The sequence below is a fragment of the Typopeltis vanoorti genome, chromosome 17 (assembly GCF_054136105.1).
Source record: "Typopeltis vanoorti isolate ZY-2024b chromosome 17, IOZ_Tvanoo_1.0, whole genome shotgun sequence".
Lineage (NCBI taxonomy): Eukaryota > Metazoa > Arthropoda > Arachnida > Uropygi > Thelyphonidae > Typopeltis > Typopeltis vanoorti.
Window position 1 is genome coordinate 89056540 of NC_143565.1, and position 21923 is coordinate 89078462.

Below are 21923 nucleotides of genomic sequence, written 5' to 3' on the forward strand. Positions count from 1 at the left end.
ATGCTAGGAGTATCAAAAACAAAGGGGTAGAGTTTGTTGCCTTAGTCAATATGTTGGGGCCTCAGCTTGTAGGCATTAGTGAGACCTGGCTAAGAGAATCAGACGTAGTAACTGGTATCGAGTGTCAAGGGTACAGTATTTTTAGGAAGGAAAGACAGGATAGGAGACAGTGGCGGCTCGTACATAAGCACTGCGACACTGTGGCATCCCCAAGGAAAAAATTAAAAAATTTAATTTTGTTTGTATTTATAAATAACAACAATGCTTACAACATTATATAAATGCAATACAACATGTTAAAGGTTACAGCTTATGTATTGACAGCGATTGAATAGTTAATAATTGGAATTGTTCGATTAATGCTTTAGATTACGACACAAATGCACTGCGATCTAATGCGGTGTCAGAATTATCACATTCAGCCAATTGCAGCTAGACTCGCCAATATTCATTTGGCTTCTCATTGCATGTTACAAGTGATTCTGACACTGCTCGTTTGGGCACTGTATCGTATACTTGTGTGTGTTATTCTGTGAGATACGAAACTATTATTATTATTATTGGTACGTGTTCGTGGTGAGGATGAACTAATTTTTGTAAATATTAATTTATTTGTTAAAATAACATATAATTATTTATTTATTATAGATACAAGACTGAATTATGATGAGTGTCACTGTTGAAAATATGAAAAGAATTATATTTTTTCAATTATCGTTACACGAAACAAATGCACTGCGATCTAGCGCAGTGTCAGAATTATCGCGCCAATTGCAGCTAGACTCACTGATATTCGTTTACGCTTGTAAATGCACGTTATAAGTGATTCCAACACTGCTCATATGGGCAGTGTCACTTACAGATAATTTTTTTGCATGCACGCGTTATTTCTGTGAGCTACAAATTTATTTATTAATAAATTGGTTACTGATTAAGAAAAAATAATTTTTTTAAAAATTTTATTTTGTATATGCAGCACCCCCCACTTATAATTTTCAATGGTCACCGCTGATAAGTGAAGAGGAGTGTTGCTAATGATATCAAATGTCTTGAATACAATGGGAACGGTATTCTAAAGTTAGGATAATTTGAGACTTGTGTATGCTTACAAATTGTATAAGTGAGAAGTATTGCCTTCTCATGTTCTTTAAAGACTGAGGAAATTTTTGTGTGATGTGTGTAATGCGTTTATCCCACGATATGCTAGATGATCAAGTCCATCGGCGGTTTGCTTTCCTTCATGTCTACAGCAACTTAGGCTGTGAAAACCACTGTATTAAGTTAACAGCATCTTGTTCTTTCTATACTATGATTCATTTCTCTTTCTAAAGTGAGAAAATTCCATTCACCTCAAGTTGAGACCTATGACTGAAATACTAGTAACAATTTTTCACGTGGCAATGATTTTGAAGCCATCTGGTGTCAGGTGGAATCTAACAAGATCAATTACATAGTGGGGTATTGTTACAGACCAGGTAGATCGGTTGCTAGTGATGAAGAAATGCATCACCAAATAGAAAAAATGAACGCAAAAAAGAATAATCATAATAGGAGACAATTATGATTATTAGACAATTGCCAATCCTCTGTATTACCTTCACCACCTTTGCAATATGTCCCCTAAATTTCAGGTTTCTATCAATCATCAACCCCAGATCTCTTGTCTCCTCTACTTCCTTCAGTATAACTAATCCCATAGAGTATGCAGCATCCCAGCGATGTTTCCCAAACCTCATGAGCTTACATTTTGTTGCAATAAACCAATAACACCATTCGTTTGCCCATCTATCTAGCTTATTCAAATCTTCTTGCAGAGCTACCACATTGTCACTATTACTAATAATCTTTCCCAGCTTCAAATCATCTGCAAACAACTGAATATCCCCTTGCAATCTACTGACAATATCATTGATATAAAGGTTAAACAATATAGGTCCCAGCACTGAGCCCTGTGGGACCCCCACTTGTAACCCTCTACCTCCTTGAAACTGTCCCACCATACACAAGTCTCTGATACCTATCGAACAGCCAATCCTGAATCCAGTTGACCAATCTGACATCCAGACCCATGTGCTGCAACTTAAATATCAGCTTATCATGTGGCACCCTGTCAAATGTCTTCGCCAAGTCTAAGAAAATTGCAGTATATGCCTTTCCCTCATCTAATGCTCTTGTAACTTTATTATAAAAGGCTAGCATATTGCTAAAACAAGAGCACCCCTTCACAAATCCATGTTGACTCTCACGGATAACACCACCCTAATCTGCCTAATGCTGTATACGGTCCCTCACTACTTTCTCCAAGATCTTAACAACTACTGATGACATGCAAACTGGCCTATAATTTGACACTTCCAGTCTGCTACTACCTTATGCAATGGCACTATCTTACCTTCCTTCCATTCCATGGGCACCTTTCTCAGCTGGACTTTCATTAAAGCCATGTCAAAGGCACTGTCAGTTCCCTAGCACATTCTCTCAAAAATTGTGGTGAAATACCATCCAGTCCCACAGCTTTACTGACATCCAGAGTACTCAGTATTTGAAACACACTCTCCTCCTGTACCTCTAAACCTTGAACTTGCCCTTTCCCTCTAGTATTAAAACTGACTCCTCCAGGATCAAATACTCCAATAAAGTGTTCATTGAGCAATTCCACTATGTTATTTGCATCAGTCACTCTATTCCCATTTTTATATTGCAATATCATTCTTCCACAGTCATTTCTCCTCCTACTGGCTAAATAACTAAAAAATTCCCTAGGATTTTCTTTGGATCTTATGGCCAATCTCCTCTCATATTCCAGTTTTGCCTTCCTTACCATATTAGTCACTCTTCTGGCCTATGTCTTATATTCTTCATGCATCTTCTCTTCACCTGTCTCCTTATATTTCTTCCATAGTCTCTTTTTTGCATGCAATTCCTGTTTAATATTGTTTGTCATCCACTTTACTCCAAATTGTGTCATCTTCTTCACTCATGGTATACAACTTACCATTGCTGCTAACAAATATTCTTTCACAATTTCCCCATGCACTAATGATATCCTTGCTTTCCAATTCTTCCCTCCATGAAACTTCCCCAAGTTGACGTCTTAGAGTATTATAATCACCTGCCTTATAATTCCACATACGTTCCCGTCTCTTTGATACTTCTGAATGTCTATTCATTTTCCAAGTCAAAACCATATGGTCACTCACTTCTCGAACTGGTGGGAGAGATGACATCTCAGTTATAATCAACTCTTCTGATGCTATAACCAAATCCAAAACTCTTGAACCTCTTGTTCCCTCTATTACATGTTGCTTAAAACATTTGTCCCTCAAAAATTCTAGAAATTCCATTCCCTTATTGCTACATGCATCTTTCTCTTCCCAGTTTATACTACTGTAGTTAAAATCTCCCATAACAATCATTCTTCTTGCACTTGCCAAAGTCAACTATCTAAACATTTTCTGGTCCCCACCCTCTGTACTCCTGGGTCTGTAGCAACACCCTACTAAATATCCTGTCTTGCCCACCTCTACCTCACCCCACATGCTTTCAAAATCATTAGTGTAACTGCCTTCCAAAGTCTCCACTTTAGAGGACATAGGTCGTCACTTATCATAAGCAGTACTCCATTACCATGCTTTCCCTTCCTATCCTGCTGAAAAATGCTATACCCAGAGACTTCTATTCCTGTTATTATATCCTCTTCTGTCAACCACGTCTCGGTGATCCCAATAATTTTTGGCCAGGCTGATGCTATCTGTGCCACCAATTTCTCTCCCTTATTTCGGATATTCCTGGCATTAGTATATAGCATATAAATGCCATTGTTTCTACACCGAGCGTTATCCCTTTTAGATTCCACTGGGCTCAGTGTTACCTGATGTTGCCCCTCCTTCTCCCAAGTACTCATTCCCACAAGAAGCCACCCCTGCTACCATCCTTCCTGAAACACACTGACTCGTTCAGAACAGCAATCTCTCCGATGCCTACGTCCTTCTTAATTCAAATGTAAGTGGTCTCTCGCATATAATTCCTCTCTATCCTGAAATGCACTCCAAGTATCCACATATTCCAGTCCTCTCTTGTCACACATTCTAGCTACTATGTCATTCAATATTACCGCTCTTCTGCTCAGCTCGTCATTATCATACCTATGCAACACACACACTATCTTTCTCTCTCTGTCTTCTTCCATACAGCCTAAAGCAAAAATCCCTTATCTCTCACTGCCCGACTTACATTACCACTCAAGTCATTTGTTCCTTCCATCACAATCATCTCATCCACCCTTTCACCTGTCTTAATTGCCATAGCCACTCTTTCTATTGTTCTTCCTGGCAAACACTCCTCATGCATCCTATCTTGAACACCATGGATTATTGAGTCCCCATACATTATACCTCTTACCATTCCCTCTCTAATATTGTTTCCATTCTCTCCTCTTCTTTCATTCCCATACCTATCTCTCATTCCCTCTCTTCTACTGCTCTTATTCTCTTCTCTTCTCTTCTCTTCTCTTCTAACATTCCTATACCTCTCTCTCCTTCCCTCTCTCCTACTGTTTCCATTTTCTTCTCTTCTAGCACTCCCATACTTCTCTCATTCTGTCTCTCCTACTGTTTCCTTTCTCTCCTCTTCTAGCACTCCCATGCCTCTCTCTCATTCCTGTCTTGACATATTTTTTTAATACGCGTCTTGCACTCTGTCATGTCCCTAAGGAGTGGAAGGAGGGCAAGATTGTGCCACTTCATAAAGGAGGTGATCGAACTCAAGCATCAAACTATAGGCCTATCTGTGTGTCAGGTGTTGTGATTAAGTTGTTGGAGAAGCTTGTGAGAACTAGGAGCCAGAGTTGGGTTGACAACAATGGTATAATCTTTGATGGACTGCATGGATTTGCTAAAGGGAGATCATGTTTTAGTAATCTACTTACTTATTACAATAAAGTGACTGCTTCCTTGGACAGAGGAAAAGGATACACAGTAATATACTTGGATCTCGCAAAGGTTTTTGATAGAGTACCTCATGATAGGTTGACAGTCAAACTAGAGCAGATTGGGTTGGATATTAGATTGGTGCATTGAATTGGAGACTGGCTATCTGATAGGTATCAACAAGTTGTGAATGGGGGAGCGATATCCAGGAAAAGGAAAGTCACTAGTGGAGTGCCTTAGGGGTCTGTTTTAGGTCCATTGCTGTTTAACTTGTATATTAATGATATAGGTGAAGATTTGGATGGAGATATTCAGTTGTTTGCAGATGATGCCAAGCTGGGACGAACCATGTAGTGAAGATGTTGTGGCTTTACAGGAAGAATTGAATAGATTGAGTGATTGGGCAAGGAAATGGGGGATGTGAGTTCAATGTTGCAAAATGTAAGGTTTTAAAATTTGGAAAACAAAGATGGGATGCAGAATTTATGCTCAGTGAGGATATATTGTTGGAGGTTGAGAAAATAAGAGATATGGGGGTTATAGTGGATAAGGATCTGAAATTTAGGGGACACATAGCCAAAATTGTGAAGACAACAGAAAGACTTCAGGGAATGATGCAGAGGACACTGACGTGCAGAAGTAGGGAGATTCTTGTTCCAGTGTATAATGCTTTGATTAGGCCACACATGGACTATTGTGCCCAGATTTGGTCACCTGGTTTTCAGAAGGATGAAGAGATGTTGGAAAGGGTCCAAAGGCAATTGACTAAGGTAGTTTCTGACCTCTGGAATGTCGAGTATGAGGAAAGATTGAGAAGATGTAATTTGCAGAGTCTGGTGGACAGAAGGAAGAGGGGAGATATGATAGAGACGTACAAGTTGGTAAGGGGTTGTTATATAATCAATTCTGGAGAAGTTCTACTGAAAATAGTGGGAGATCGGGGGAGAACCAGAGGTCATCCCTGGAAACTGTATAAAGAGGGTGTGAGTAGGGGTGTGAGAGGCAGGTTTTTTTTTGTGCAGAGTTGTAACTGATTGGAATACCTTGCCTGAGAGTGTGGTGTCTGCAAGGAGTTTGAGTGTGTTCAAGGCATGGTATGATGAGCTGTGTGTGTGATAAAAGGACCTCCCAGATGAGTCTTTGACTCCATGAGGTCTTGGGTTGATAATAATAATAATAATAATAAATTGAAGAATATGGGTTTTGGTTATAGAATATTAGTGTGGATAAGTGGATGGCTGACTGACAGATATCAAAAAGTGGCATACAGGGGGGGGGATGTGATTCTGCAAGATTTACGGCAACAAGTGGTGTACCAGAAGGAACAGTTCTTGATCCACTGTTATTCAATCTATACATTAATGATATTGGGAAGGATTTGACAAGCAACATACACCTATTTGCTGATTCAAAAATAGTTATGGTAATCAGGAATGCTGCTGATATGCAGTACTTGCAATATGATTTCAATAGGCTGGAATTGTGGGCATTGGAAAATGGATGCCATTTCAATGTCATTAAATTTAAAGTCATTTACTTCGGCGTGATTAGATATCCAGTGTCATATTATATTGGTGGGATTATTCTAAAAGAAACTGATCAGGCTAGGGATCTTGGAGTGTTAATAGATAGGAAATTGAAGTTCAGGGGCCATGTGGCAAAGATTGAAAGTCCTGTGCAGCAAGAGTGTAAGTGGTACCAGATGTAATCTTTGTCTTAGAGATTATTATTATTGAGAGAGAGACCTCAAATACAACTCAAAAGATAATAGCAATGCTGAAACGAACGTCCACATGTAAAGATAAGGATGTCATTTTGCCTCTTTACAAGGCCTTGATAAGCCCTCACTTGGACTATTGTGCGCAGTTCTGGTCTCCTGGTTTCCATTGTGATTCCTTTGAGACAAAGATTGCATCTGATACCACTTACACTCTTGCTGCACAGGACTTGCAGCTTAACTTTAACTTGGACACCTGCCACAGGATATTCTAGAAAAGGACCACCTTACTTCATGAATGCAAATACAAGTATGAATCCTGGAACTACCTGTCTTTTTTTTTTTTAAAAAAAACAACTATCAAAATCTCAACAAATTCAGTTACATAAAACCACTACACATCTCAAACAAATCTCAACAAATTCAGTTACATAAAACCACTAGACATCTGTGAAATGCTAATGCTCGGACTATTAGACCAACTGCCAAGAGCTCCATTCAAGTCCATTAGGTAGCACAGTTTGTGACTTTAGGCCTGCCTTTGTTACTCTACTTAAGTTTCACTAACCTGCATGCATGCATGCATGAATACATGTATCTTTACCTGTATATTATTCTCTTATGATTCCAGTATGTTTTGGATATGAGGAGTAAATGAGAAAGAGAGTTAGTGGTAATTGTGGCAAATAATTTGGTTAAATAGAAAGAGAATATGAGAATGGATATTAGGAAGTTATTGAGGAGAGTGAAAGATAATAGTGCAGGAAAAAATTAGTTTTTGTTTAAACTAAGTTATGACAAATTAAGTTATGACAAAATATTTCTCGTGCACATTGTTGGAACAGGTGAAAATGTGTGGAGAAAGGAGTTCAGTTTTTATGTTTGATGCATCTGAGGGATGGACAGAAATGTATAAAAGTGAGAGATTGCATTTAATTGGATTTGACGTGAATCAGCTGGAGTGACTGTTGCTATTGTATAAGTGTTATGAATGATCAGAGGCTCTAAGAGGTGATGCACAGTCAAGTGAGTGATACAGGTGAGACTGAAGTGCTTTTGAATGGTGAAAGAAGTAGTATGAGATGAGAGGGAGAGAATAGCATCTTTAATAAACTCTAATCAACTCTAACTATAATCAGAGGAGTTTAGAGTTGATTAGGGACACAGCATAAGGAGAGTGGATATTGAAAGCAGTAGTGAATTGTGAATATGGAAAAGGCTTGGGATATAAGAGGAGCAATTAAGTATGGATAGATATATGGGCCGAGTATAAAGGTTAGCAGGCAGGGAGAAGTCATAGCTGAGAGCTGGCATAAGGTAACCTAGTTATAGACTCAAAACAAATAATGGTAACTATTTACAAATGCCAAAGGTATCAGAAATAAGGGAGAAAAAATTGTTATACCAATTGAGTTTAAAAATTTTTTCAAAGTTATTGGTTGGAACAAGTGAAACAAAACAGTTAAATGAAAATGATATCCTGACAGGAATAGAGATGGAGGAGTGCAACATTTTCCATGAGTATAGGAAAGGTGTTAGTAAGAATAGGGAAAGTTGTTAGCAAGAATAGAAGGAAAGTGTTGTTGATGATAGCAAGAGAATGTTGATGATAGCAAAGTAGGGATTCAAGGAGTAAACAGAGAGAGAGAGAGAGAGAGAGAGAGAGAGAAAGTGATTTTGGTTGGTGTGACATGGATGCTAGTGACAGAAATATATAGGCCAATTAGCTTAGTGAAACAAGAGATATTATGGGTGATTTTAATTATCATGATATAGAAACTAGAATGACATGACAAAACATAACATTGGAATGACAAGATGGTATCTGGGAATAAGGAAAATTAATTTCTTAAGTGGTTAACTCAGGAAATTCATTTTCTGATCATATTATCAGATGATCTGATTGTGAAAGGAGGGCTGAATCTCCCTTCAGATAGTGACAGTGAACCTGCAGTGATTTCCTGGGTGGCAGCTAGCTATATGAAGATACTGTGAGGAAAGGATATATTGTAGCACTACAAGGCTGGTGATTATGAAAAGCTTAGGAAGATAGCTTGGAATAGTATGGAATGAGGAACAGAAAGGGGATAAATGCTGCTTGGACATTGGCAAGAACATTTGCTTTGTTTGTGACTTCCATCCATGAAAGGCTGTAAACCTATACTACATTAGTACCATGGGTGGGCACAGGATTTTTTTTTCCATTTTAATTAATGTTTTCTGTTTAATTAAAAAAATCTTTTTTTAATATTTTTATTTATTTGTTACATAATCCAGAAACCCTATTCAAGAAATCAAACATGGAACTTTATCAAGTCACTTCAGCTCTCCAAGTCAGTAGTGCAGTGGTCTCATACTGGGCAACGAAATTCATTTTCCATCTGAATACAATCTTAAGTATCCATGACCATGTTTCATAATAGTGCTTCATAGTACAAACAACACCAAGAGAGGAAAAAATAAATTTATCGATCGTACTAATATTTTGCTGGTTTCCTACCCAGCATCTTCAGAGCACAATTATAACTGTGACAAGTACACAGCACCGAACAATAATTGTGGCAGCAATTAAAATTGTGGTTGAAACAGAAGTATTAATGTCCTTACATGGTGCCCTCTAAGAGTTGATACTTGTATGTGGGAAACATATGACCTCTACATTACTTCAACCTTAGTATCCCTTCTGGGTCTGGCTCCCACTAATCCCAATAAAAGTTGAAACCAGTCTGGGTAGTGGCTTTTCCCATAATGCATAGCATTATGTGCACACCTGAAAAGATGTATGCTTTGCATTATAAGATACTAAGGCAATTGATGTAAAGTTGCTCAGTTGTGAAAGTACTGCATGCTCAAACTTTGTTTGCTTACACTTGGATAAAGGATTAAACCAAGAATATAATTTTTTGGCATCTTTAATTTATTGTTGGAATAAGTGAGACACTGTTGAATGAAGGTGACATTCTTACAGGAATAGAGATGGAGGGATATCAAGTTTATTGTAAAGACAGACAGGGTAGAAAATGAATGAGTGTGCTGTTGATGATGGTGGAGGAATTGTGCCCATCTAAGGTGGAGATGCAAAGAACAAGTAATGACAGTAGTTTTGAAGCAGTATGTCACAAAGTGGAAGTGGACAGGATGAAATGTTTAGTAGGGTGTTACTATAGACCTGGTAATGTGGAAGGAAGTGAGAAGGAATTGTATGGGCAAATTGGTCTAGCTAATAAGAAAAGGGTCATCATTATGGGCGATTTTAATTATGGTCATATAGACTGGAATGAAGAGACAGCATCTGGAACCAAAGAGAATGAATTTCCTGAGTTTTTGAGGAACAATTATCTTAGGCAGTATGTAACAGAGAGTACACAATGATCTTGGGTTTTTAGATTTCATTATCTCATCACGAGATATTATTGTAAATGAGGTGTCAAATCTTAACACCTCATTTACAATAATATGAGTGGTAATAATTGGTTACAACAGGAGTACAAAGAGCAAGCAAGGAAGGCAACTTGCTTGGTAAGGGTAGCAAAAGTGCAGTATGAGCAGCAGTCAGCAAATGAGGCTAAAAAAATCCTATGGAGTTTTTTTGATATGTGACTAGTAGAAGGAAGAATAATTATGGATGGATGATGGTCAGTGATAATGGTTGAACGATAATGACTGAGGAGGATATAGTATAGGTGTTAAATGAGCAATTCATTAAAGTGTTCCATCCTTGTGAATGTAAGATATTGCAAAACTTAAGAACAGAATGAAGGGGAAGAAGAACTATTGATGCTGAGTGAGCAGGAGGTATATGAGGAATTGAGTAAACTTGATGCAATAAGGTCATAGGATCTCATGTTGGAAGTTTAATGGAATATTTCAGCACTAGGAAAGGCTGATTCTAGATGAAACCTATGCTACTGATGCTGTTTTCCACAACTCTGAGAAATTGTTTGGCATAGTGGTTCTCCCAAAATCCAAATTGCTCATTGAAGATGAGATTTAATTCATTAGTGACTTTTTTTCTAGCCTTATTAGTATTAGCCTTTTCTATTCTGACAACCTCTATCATGCTTAGTCAGAATTTTACTATTCTGACTAGGCATGATAGAGGCTGATTGGATGATAGTTTTGCGGGAGGTGTGCTGCTTTTCCTGGTTTTGGGATTGATAGTTTTGGGAGAGGTGGTGCTTTTCCTGGTTTGGGGATTAAGATTACATCGGCTACTTTCTATTGTTCTAGGAAGCAGTGATATCTTAATATTGCCTTAATAATAGCAACATTATGCATTATAGTTTTACCTGGTAGGCATTTGATGATTTTGTTAGAAATCCCATCTGGGTGCTTTCCTATTCTTAAGTTTCATGATCATTTCATGTATCTCAGTAGGGGATGTCATTGGATGTGGTTTACGTATTCTGTGCATTTTTTAGTGTACGGTGTAACCAGGTACGTGTACTTTACTGATGAAGTCTACATAGGTGTAGTTTGGACTACATTGTTTCTATATGCTGTCGACAAAAGCTTCAGCATTGTCTATGTGGTAGTATACTAGACTGCATTCACCATGAATTGGTGGAAGGAGTTTTTGTCTGTGCATGGAGCTTTGGTCATTTTCCACAGTATCTGGTCCTCTTGTGTTTAAGGACTGAAGTTTTGTCTCCCACTGTTGATTTTGATAGTTTTTAATGCATATCAAACTTCCTTCATAGAACTTTTGAGCACTTGTCAGTGTTCTGTGATATTGATGCCTAGCTCTGTGCTTTTCATGGATCAGGTTTTTAATCTCATTCAGAAGTTAGTCAGAGTTTGTGCATGGCACATCTGTGGTGGTATCTAGAAATGCAATTGTTATCTGCTTTTCCAAGATGGCTGGAACTGAGCCAACATATTTGTGTCAAGTAGTCATTAGTTTTGTTCAGTTGACAATTGGTACCCAATCTGGGATATTTTCATCTTGTGAGTACAGTTACAGTACAACTGTGCTGGCAGCATGAAATTGGGTTCTGGAGGTCCATGTTCCTGGCAGCAGCAAAGTTGTTTGTTGAAGGTTCTACTTTCAATTTGCAGTTCTGATGTTCCAGGCTGTATTCTTAGCATATAAGTCTGCTATTACTAGCACTCTTAGTTTGTGTCTAGAATTTCATTTAATTCTGCTTCCGGAAACTGTTTGTTTGAAGAGTTATATATGGAGTGTATTTTCAGGCTATCCACATTTGTGGTTTGGGCATCCAATTCCCATGATTTCTAAGTAGTAGTTGCAGGATTTACAATTTCATCATGTACTATACTGAGCTTGATAAAGATGGTTGCCATTTGGCATTCTATTGAAAGCCTTTGCAAAATCTAAATATAGTAATGTGTATGCATTCCCCTTGTCCAATGCATTCGGCACCTTATTATAATAAGTAAGCAGATTGTTAAAACACAATCTTCCATTAGCAAACCCATGCTGTCCATTAAAGAGAATTTTATTGCTGTCCACTCAGTTCTGAATCTTTGTCCTCACTAGCTTCTCCAACACTATGACCACAACTCCAGACAGGCAGATTGGCATATAATTCGAAGCCTTAGTCTTATCACCTCTTATGAAGTGATTTTTAAAAATATACATTAAAGCTGTTCTTAACTCCCTGGAACATTCCCTCAAGCCACACAGTGATATACCATCAAGTCCCATCACACATCTGGCCTTGATGATATCACATTTACTCAATTCCTCATATACCTCTTACTCACTCACTCACCATCAGTGGTTCATTACCCATTCCTACTGCTCTCAAGTTCTGCATTGTTACAATCACAAGGATGGAATACTTTAATGAACTGCTTCTTTATGCCTCTATTATATAACACTCATATTATATCCTCTTCAGTGTTTATCATTCTCTCATTATCACTGACCAATACCATCCTCCTATAATCATTCTTCCTTCTACTGGTCACATATCGAAAAAAACTTACTAGGATTTCTTTTAGCACCATTTGCTAAATGTTGCTCATACCGCACTTTTGTTACCTTTTTAAGTGAGTCACCTTCCTTGCTTACTCTTTGTATTCCTCATGTAATTGATTATCTCCACTCATCTTGTGCCACCTCCACAATGCTGTTTTCTTCCAGATTGCATGCTTCATCTCTTCAGTGATCCATTTTACATTTACCTTGTATGATCTCGTGACCTTTGGAATATACTCAGTCATTGCCTCTGCCAGATAATAACTGAGTAGAGACTAAGCAACATTGATTTATTTTCCATACAATTCCTCTTTCCATGATATCACCATATACTGTCTCCTGAGTTTGCCATAATTACCTGCCTAATACAATAGTTTCACATATAACTCTTTCTCACGAAAATTCTGGTATGGCTGGCCACCCCAAGTGATCACTTCATGGACACTTTCTGGAAGATGTGACACTTCATTTACAACATCTTCTGATGAGATAATCAAATTTAAGACTCCTCGATCCATGTGTGGCCTCTGTTGTTGTTTTTGTCGAGTCCATTGAAGAGCTTCTAGATATGACCATGGAGCTGTAGAACTGCTTTGGCAATCTGTTGAACTTTGATGGAGTAGAGCTTTTCTCTCGGGTTATTGTTAATTTTCTGTAGAGCAGCAGCAATTGCTGGACAAGAATAAATATGGACAGGTGTTAGTTCAAGAGAAGAGCATCTGTGGCCTCTGTTACGTACTGCTTAAGGTAGTTATCTCTGAAAAAGTCAAGAAATTCATTCTTTTTGGTTCCTGATGCTGTCTCTTCATTCCATTCTCTACTACCATAATGGAAATCGCCCATAATGATCACTCTTTTCTTATTAACCAGATCAATATTTGTCTAAACATTTCTTTCTCACTGCCTTCCACATTACCAGGTCTATAGAATACTCTACTAAACATTTCATCCTGTCCACCTTCACTTCATGCCGTACTGCTTCAAAACCACTGTCAGTATTTGTTCATTGTATCTCTGCCCTGGATGGGCACAAATCCTCTGCCATCATCAATAACACTCCTCCTCTTTTTTTTTTTTTTGCTTTGTCTTCATGAAAGACTGCATATTCCTCCATCTCTATTCCTGTCAGAATGTCATCCTCGTTCAACCATGTCTCACTTATGCCAACAATTTTGGGGCGAATGAACTCTGTCAATGCTACAGTTTCATTTCTCTTGTTTCAAATACTTCTAGCATTTGTAAACATACATACTAGCCCATTTCTATTTCTAAAACAAGTCTCACTAACCCCACTTCTCTGAGATGACTCCTCTACACTTTCCCCTGTCCATTCCTGTCCATCACTGATATTATACCCCCCCCCCCAGACCTAAATGTCACTCCTACATCCTTGACTGTCTTAATCCGTTCTTGCACACTCACATATCTACTCCTGAAACCATCATCTGCACTTTTTCAAGCATTGTCTCCCTGTCCAACCTGGCTTCCCCCATTTCCTGTCCACACTATGTTCCTTCTCTATTATTCTCTTCACTCACACCACTCACCTCTCCATTCACAAACTTGTTACCTTACTCACCTGCTCTTCCACTACACCCCCCTCCCCTGCTTCATCAGGTCCTACATTCACTTCAGTCATTCTCTCTTGTACCAACAGTGTCTCCAACTGACTCACACCAAATCCATTCAAACATAGTCATCTCTTTTATGCAGCTCTATCTGCCCTTCAAACTCATCCCACACATTCACAAAATGAACTCCTTTCACTTACACCTTACACAACTCTGCTAGAATACCATTCATAATCTTTGTTTGCCTTCTCAACTCATCATTATCATACCTGGGAAACACACTGACTACATTACCTGGCACACTATTACCTCACCCTCTCCTTAACAGCCTCATGACATTTCCTTACATTCTTTGTGTTACCAGTCAAATCATTCATGCCAACTATCACCACCAACTCTTTTTGCTCACACTCCTCTTATCCAATGCTTCAACCACCATGCTCATTCTACCTCCTGGAAAATATACCTTGTGCACCTTTTCATTCACCACACCTCTTATCATTGAATCTCTGTACATTATTATTAATTATTATTATTATTATTATTATTATTATTATTATTATTATTATTATTATTATTATTAAAACAAGACCTCATGGAGTGAAAGACTCATCTAGGAGGTCCTTTTATCTCACACACATCTCATCATACCGGGTCTTAAACACATTCAAACTCCTTGCAGACACCACACTCTCAGGCAAGGCATTCCAATCATTCACAACTCTGCATGAAAAAAACCTGCCTCTCACTCCCCTACTCACACCCTCCTTATACAGTTTCCAGGTATGACCTCTGGTTCTCCCCTGATCTCCCACTATTCTATGTAGAACTTCTCCACAATTGATCCTATAACAACCCCTCACCAACTTGTAGGTCTCTATCATATCTCCCCCTCTTCCTTCTCTCCACTAGACTCTGCAAATTACATCTTTTCAATCTTTCCTCATACTCGACATTCCAGAGGTCAGAAACTACCTTAGTCAGTCGCCTTTGCACCCTTTCCAACATCTCTTCATCCTTCTGAAAACCAGGTGACCAAATCTGGGCACAATAGTCCATGTGTGGCCTAATCAAAACCTTATACAATGGAACAAGAATATCCCTACTTCTACACGTCAGTGTCTTCCTCATCATTCCCAGAAGCCTTTGTGTTGTCTTCACAATTTTGGCGATGTGTCCCCTAAATTTTAGATCCCTATCCACTATCACTCCCAGATCTCTTATTTCCTCTACTTCCAACAATATATTCTCACCAAGCATAAATTCTGCATCCCATCTTTGTTTTCCAAATTTTAAAACCTTACATTTTGCAACATTGAACTCGCATCCCCAATTGCTTGCCCAATCACTCAATTTATTCAAGTCTTCTTGCAAGGCCACAACATCTTCACTACTCTTTATGGTTCGTCCCAACTTTGCATCATCTGCAAACAACTGAATATCTCCATCCAAATCTTCGCCAATATCATTAATATACAAGTTAAATAGTAATGGCCCTAAAACAGATCCCTGAGGCACTCCACTAGTGACTTTCCTTTTCCTGGATATTGCACCCCCATACACAACTTGTTGATACCTATCAGATAGCCAGTCTCCAATCCAATGCACTAATCTAATATCCAACCCCACCTGCTCTAGTTTGACTGTCAACTTATCATGAGGTACTCTATCAAAAGCTTTTGCAAAATCCAAGTATATTACTGTGTATCCTTCTCCTCTGTCCAAGGAAGCAGTCACTTTATTGTAATAAGTAAGTAGATTACTAAAACACGACCTCCCTTTAGCAAATCCATGCTGTCCATCAAAGATTATACCATTGTTGTCAACCCAACTCTGGATCCTAGTTCTCACAAGCTTCTCCGACAACTTAACCACAACACCTGACACACAGATAGGCCTATAGTTTGATGCTTGAGTTCGATCACCTCCTTTATGAAGTGGCACAATCTTGCCCTCCTTCCACTCTTTAGGGACTTGACCAAGTGCAAGATTCGTATTAAAAAAATATGTCAAGGCAGGTGTCAACACTCTGGCACATTCCTTCAGAATACGCGGTGATATATTATCAAGTCCCACAGCCTTATTTACATCTAGTTTACTCAACTCCCCAAACACCTCTAGCTCATTTACAGTCAGTCTCTCCTCCCCATCATCAACTGCTCTTAATCTCTCCATGAAGTCACATTCACAAGATTGAAAGATCTTTATGAACTGCTCATTAAGTATCTCCACCACACATTCTGCAACAGCTGTCTTTATACCATTTCCTCCAATCAATGTCATCCTTCCATAATCATTCTTTCTTTTGCTGGCTACATATCGAAAGAACTCCCTAGGATTCTTTTTAGCTTCATTAGCTAACTGCTGTTCATACCTCTCTTTAGCTACTCTCACCAACCAAGTCACTCTCCTTGCCTGGTCTTTGTAGAACTCATGAAATTGGTTACTTCCACTTCTCTTATGCTGCCTCCACAATGCCCTTTTTCTCTGTATTGCATGATTAATCTCTTTATTCATCCATCTCACACCTAACTTATTTAACCTTCTCACCCGTGGTATACATTTAGACATTGCATCCACTAAATATTTTTTGAAAATCCCCCAAGCTGCATTGATCTCTTTTCCAGCTAACTCCTCATTCCATGCTACACCTGCAAGCTGTCTCATGAGCTCTTCATAATCCCCCCATCCCCTGTAGTTCCACATATACACTTTTCTCACAGAGGTACTCACACTGCTGGCAACCACCCAAGCAATCACCTCATGGTCACTTTCACCAATTGGTGGATGATTTGATACCTCATTGATAATTACATCCTCCGATGAGATGACCAAATCCAAGACCCTTAATCCTCTTGTGCCCTCTGTTACATACTATCTGAGGTAGTTATCCCTCAAAAACTCAAGAAACTCATTTTCTTTACTTCCAGTTGCTATCTCTTCATTCCAGTCTATATTGCCGTAATTAAAATCACCCAAATGATCACCCTTTTCTTATTTGCTTGGCTTATTTGACTATACATTTCACTATCACCACCATCCACATTACCAGGTCTATAACAACATCCCACCAAGTATTTGATTCTATTCACCTCTATCTCACACCATACTGCCTCAAAACCACTGGCCCCATTTCCCTCTTGCATCTCTACCTTGTATGGACATAACTCTTTCTCTATCATCAATAGCACACCCCCTCCCTTTTTACCCCTTCTATCCTCACGAAACACATCATACCTTTCCATCTCTATTCCTGTCAGGATGTCATCCTCATCTAACCATGTCTCACTTATTCCGACAATCTCTGGGTGCACAGACGCAATTAGTGCAACCATTTCATTCTCCTTGTTTCTTATACTTCTAGCATTGGTATACAAACACAGCAACTCATTTCTGGATCTACAACTAGTTCCACTGATACCACTCACTCGATGTGATCTCTCCATGCTGGACTGGGGCCATTTACCTTTCTGCTTCTTCATTTTAGAACCCTTTGCAATTCCATCTGTTTCCTTTTGATCCCTGATCATCCCATTACTTTCCTGCCTACACATTCTCTCACCTCCTCTTGGAGCATCCACCTTTCTCACGCTGTGTATCCCTGTCCACCCTGAGCCTCGCCGTTTCCCTGCTCCTCTTGCACACCCATTCTCTCATTTTCTATACTCATACCACTCACTTCCACATTCATTTCCACTCCTTCAATCTCTCCTGTCTTACTCTCCTGCTCTTCCACATCACTCCCCTCTCGATCTGATTCATTCTCTCTATTCACTTCTCTACCTTCCAGCAGCAGTCTCTCCAAGCGACTCACACCATAACCACTCATATGCAGTCCATCGCTCCCATACAGCTCACTTCGTCCCTCAAACTCATTCCACACATTAACAAACTGTACTCCCATCTCCTCACACATTTCAGCCAGAATATCATTCATAATCCTTGCTCTCCGCCTCATTTCATCACAATCATACCTAGGCAACACACTGACCACCCTTCCTGTCACACTATTCTCCTTTATCTTTCCAAGCAGTCTCCTGACATTCATTTTGACATGCTCTTTGCTCTCTCTCAAATCATTCGTACCAATTAATACAATTAATTCTTTTGCTCGTTCCCGCCTCATATTCAATGCCTCAATCACTCTACTCATTTTACCGCCTGGAAAACATACCTTGTGCATTTTATCCTCTAGCACACCTTTAATAATGGAGTCGCCATACAATGCCACTCGCTCATCTTTTGTTATCTCTTTCATGCCATCATGATTTATTTTAATAGTTTTGACCTGAATTCTCTTAATTTTATTCCGCATCCATTTCATTTCTTGCTTCATCCAATCCAATTCACCTTCTGAACCTCGTGACACATTCACTCTATCATTAAATCTTTCTAACTTTCTAACTCTCGACCCCCTCTTCTCACTTTCCCTCTCATTCATCCTTCTTTGTTTCCGTACTTTCGGTCCAACATACGTCCAACTTTCACTATCATTCTTCTCACTTTCACTCTCACATATCTTTCTTTGTTTCCGTACTTTCGGACTAACATGCGTCCAACTTTCGCTATAATTCTTCTCACTTTTACTGTCATTCATCTTTCTTTGGTTCAGTACTTTCGTTCCAACATGCGTCCAACTTTCGCCATCAGTCATTCTTTTTTCACTATCATTCATTCTTTCGATTTTTTTTACTTGCGATTTCTGCACCACGCCATTTCTACTTTCATTCGTTCTCTCAATTTCGTTTCTTTCCGCCTCACTTTCGTCCCTTTTAACATCCGTTACGGTTGTCAAATCGCTCTTTTTCTTTTCTCCTGATTTTTTAACATTTTTTTGCCTGTCTTTCTCGCCATCCTCTTTCAAACGTGCACTCGCGACACAATCGGTACTAGCACTTTCTGTCATCAACTTCATATTCGCATTCATCAATTCCTCGTTCAGGTCACATTTCGCACACACCCTTCTTCCATCCGCACTAAACATCCACAAATCATTTATGTAGTCGAAGGAATACATATAACAGACCTCACACTTAATGAACCGACTGAAATCCAAATTAAAATCCTGGAATGACAATGCCGCCGCCATTTTTTTTTTTTTTTTTCTCTGCAGGTTACTAGGTCTAATATTTACGTTTTCGTATTTAGTTTAAGCAAGAAAAAACCCCACACTAATAATATCGGTAGCGTAGAACATTTACAGCCGCTCTTACTTAAACAATTACGCATATATACTTAATTATTCCTAGTAAAACTTATCTGAATCAGGAGCTCTTCAAAACACGTTCGTAGCGCTTGACCCACTAGTGCCCCCCCTACATTGCCACCACTCTCAAATCATTCGATATTTCTCTCAAATCATTCAATATTTCTTTCAAATCTTTCATCCCATTCTTCCTCACATTCCCATGCAAATCTGTAATTCTCCTCAGTTCATTCCTCATACATTTAATCTCTTGCCTCATCTTTACCAACTCTGCTTTCATATCTTGAATTAGTTTTTCAGTGCCATTTATGCAAATTGCATTTTTACTACCTTGCATGTCTGCTGTCTTACTGCTCACCACTACTAGCTTGCTACCGACTCTCTTACTGTCACTAACTTGCTGCCATCTACACCGTAGTTTCATTTGATGTTAATTCCTTGTGTCATCCCCCCCCCCCTTCTGATTTCATAGAAGCCATCCTGTTCCTTGGGTTAAATCTAAGCCCAATTGGGAGTACAATGTTTGGAGTCGCATTTGGCCTCTCAAGCTCAGCCAATCAGTTCAGCCATTTTGTCTGCAAGACTTCATAAAAACTTCTGTATTGTGCAAACAGCTGTTTAAACTCTAGGCTTTCCCACTGAGGACCGTCTATTTAAAGTTGGTGATTCAATTGTAAATGCTAAGTTAAGAGAAGAAAATAAAAGAAAAGACAAAAAGACTGAGTAAATCTAATAACTTGCAAGTGCTTTACTCGAGAGAAGTCTTGAATCAAGAGTCACTGAAGGTCAGATCAAACCCAAGATAAAAATGATGCAAAGGTTGAATTAATGTAAAATTCATATATTTTCCATATACATATAGTAAAATGATGTATTCTTTCATTATTAAAATACTCTGGATGATAGAGAGATGTGGAAAATTCTTTCACTTGATTAGAAATTAAATTCTTGTTTCATTCTTTATCCAATGTAAGCAAAAAAATGTTTGCACATGAAGTATGTTCATGACTATGCTACTTGTCACACTCTTCACTGAGATCAATAGTGATGATGATGATGATGTTAATTTTAATATTAATCTTGATCTAAACCATTTTAATTTATGTAGTTAATTTAAATTTGTTATGTTACCAATTAATGTATATTTATAGAATAGCTGATGTAGTTTCTGCATTTTTATTTCAAAATCTGTAATAGCTTCAGCATAAATTCTGAGTACTCATAAAGCATGTGTTTAGACAATATATGTTTTCTAATTTAGTAAGTTTAAAACTATTTCTGATAAAATTATTACAGTGTGAAGCAGTATGTGGTCCACAAATGGAGTCACGTGAAGCATATTGTTCTAATGAAAAAGGAACAATTTTTCCAGGAGAAATGTGTGACAATTCTCGTCTTCCAGAACTGACACGTCCTTGTGCAGAATCTCCACCTTGTGATGCAATGTGGCATACTTCTGAATGGAGTGAGGTAAATATTTAATGATGTTTTGAATCCTTTAAATTAAGAGTAATTCAAAATTAAAATTAAATTGTTTTATTTCAGTGTGTGAACCACAGTAATAGGTACAGTGATATGTATTTCAATTAATGCTTTCCATACTCAGTCAGCATTATATAATCTACTGAGATCTTTAAAAGGTAGCAGTAAGGACAATATATTATTAATGATGATAGTTCATTTGAGGCTATCTGGTGTGATATAGAAGCCAACAACCACCAAAAGATATTGCTGGTTGTTACAAAATATGGATGCCATGCACCCACAGATTAGGTGGGAAACACACAAGTAGATTGAAATGTAATTTATAGAGTTGTTGTTGTAGTTGTTATGTGTAATCCTGTTTCTGATTCTTGGTGGTCTTGTGAACAAAGCACCATCTCACTCAGTCTTTTGTTTTCTTTTTTAGCAGTTGTATAAGTTGATAAGTTCATTTTGTTCTCTATCCAAATCTTTCATGGTCTTTCTCTACTATTCATGCCAATTTCCCCAACATAACACTTTTTTTACAATGATTTATCTGCATGCATAATATGCCCAAATTACATTAACTTTTGTTTAGCAGTCATTGCCTGGAGCATTCTGCCTTTATATTCTCTAAAACCTTCTTATTAGTCATTCTTGTGGTCCATGGGATACTTAATAGTCTCTTTCATGTCCATAATTCAAATGAATCTTATCTGTTACCTCAGTATCTTCCAGAAGCTAATTGTGCACTGATGAGACCCCTAGTTCTCACTGATGAAGCCTCAGAATTTCAGTAAGATAAGTACTTCATTTTTATTTTGCATTCTTAATGTTGATTTTATTATGTTTATATTTGCACTACCAGCAATCTTAGGATTTCTTTTGGTTATATTTTTGGCTATTTCTTTTGTTGATGGAGTCACCACTTCTAGTTTCCCCGGGGTCAAAAATTAAAAATGTGAATGTAATTGATAAACAAAAAAGAAAAGTAAAAGAGATGGTAGTTCTGGTAGGTACTAATAATTTAAGTAGTGACAAATATAGTATGAGAGAAGATATGAAAGGTCTGTGAAAAGTAAGAAAGAAATGT

The 21923-nt window shown here is 38.2% G+C and overlaps 1 protein-coding gene across 5 annotated transcripts in view; it reads left to right on the forward strand.

The window, feature by feature from the left end:
* The window catches only part of LOC150097613 (papilin-like), a 1184257-nt gene that overhangs the window by 485378 nt on the left and 676956 nt on the right, over positions 1–21923 (forward strand). For all 5 annotated transcript variants that reach the window (XM_090407770.1, XM_090407771.1, XM_090407772.1 and 2 more), the window contains one exon: positions 20663–20836. In XM_090407770.1, coding sequence (XP_090263896.1) covers positions 20663–20836 — 174 coding nt within the window. The remainder of the gene's footprint in view (positions 1–20662; positions 20837–21923) is intronic.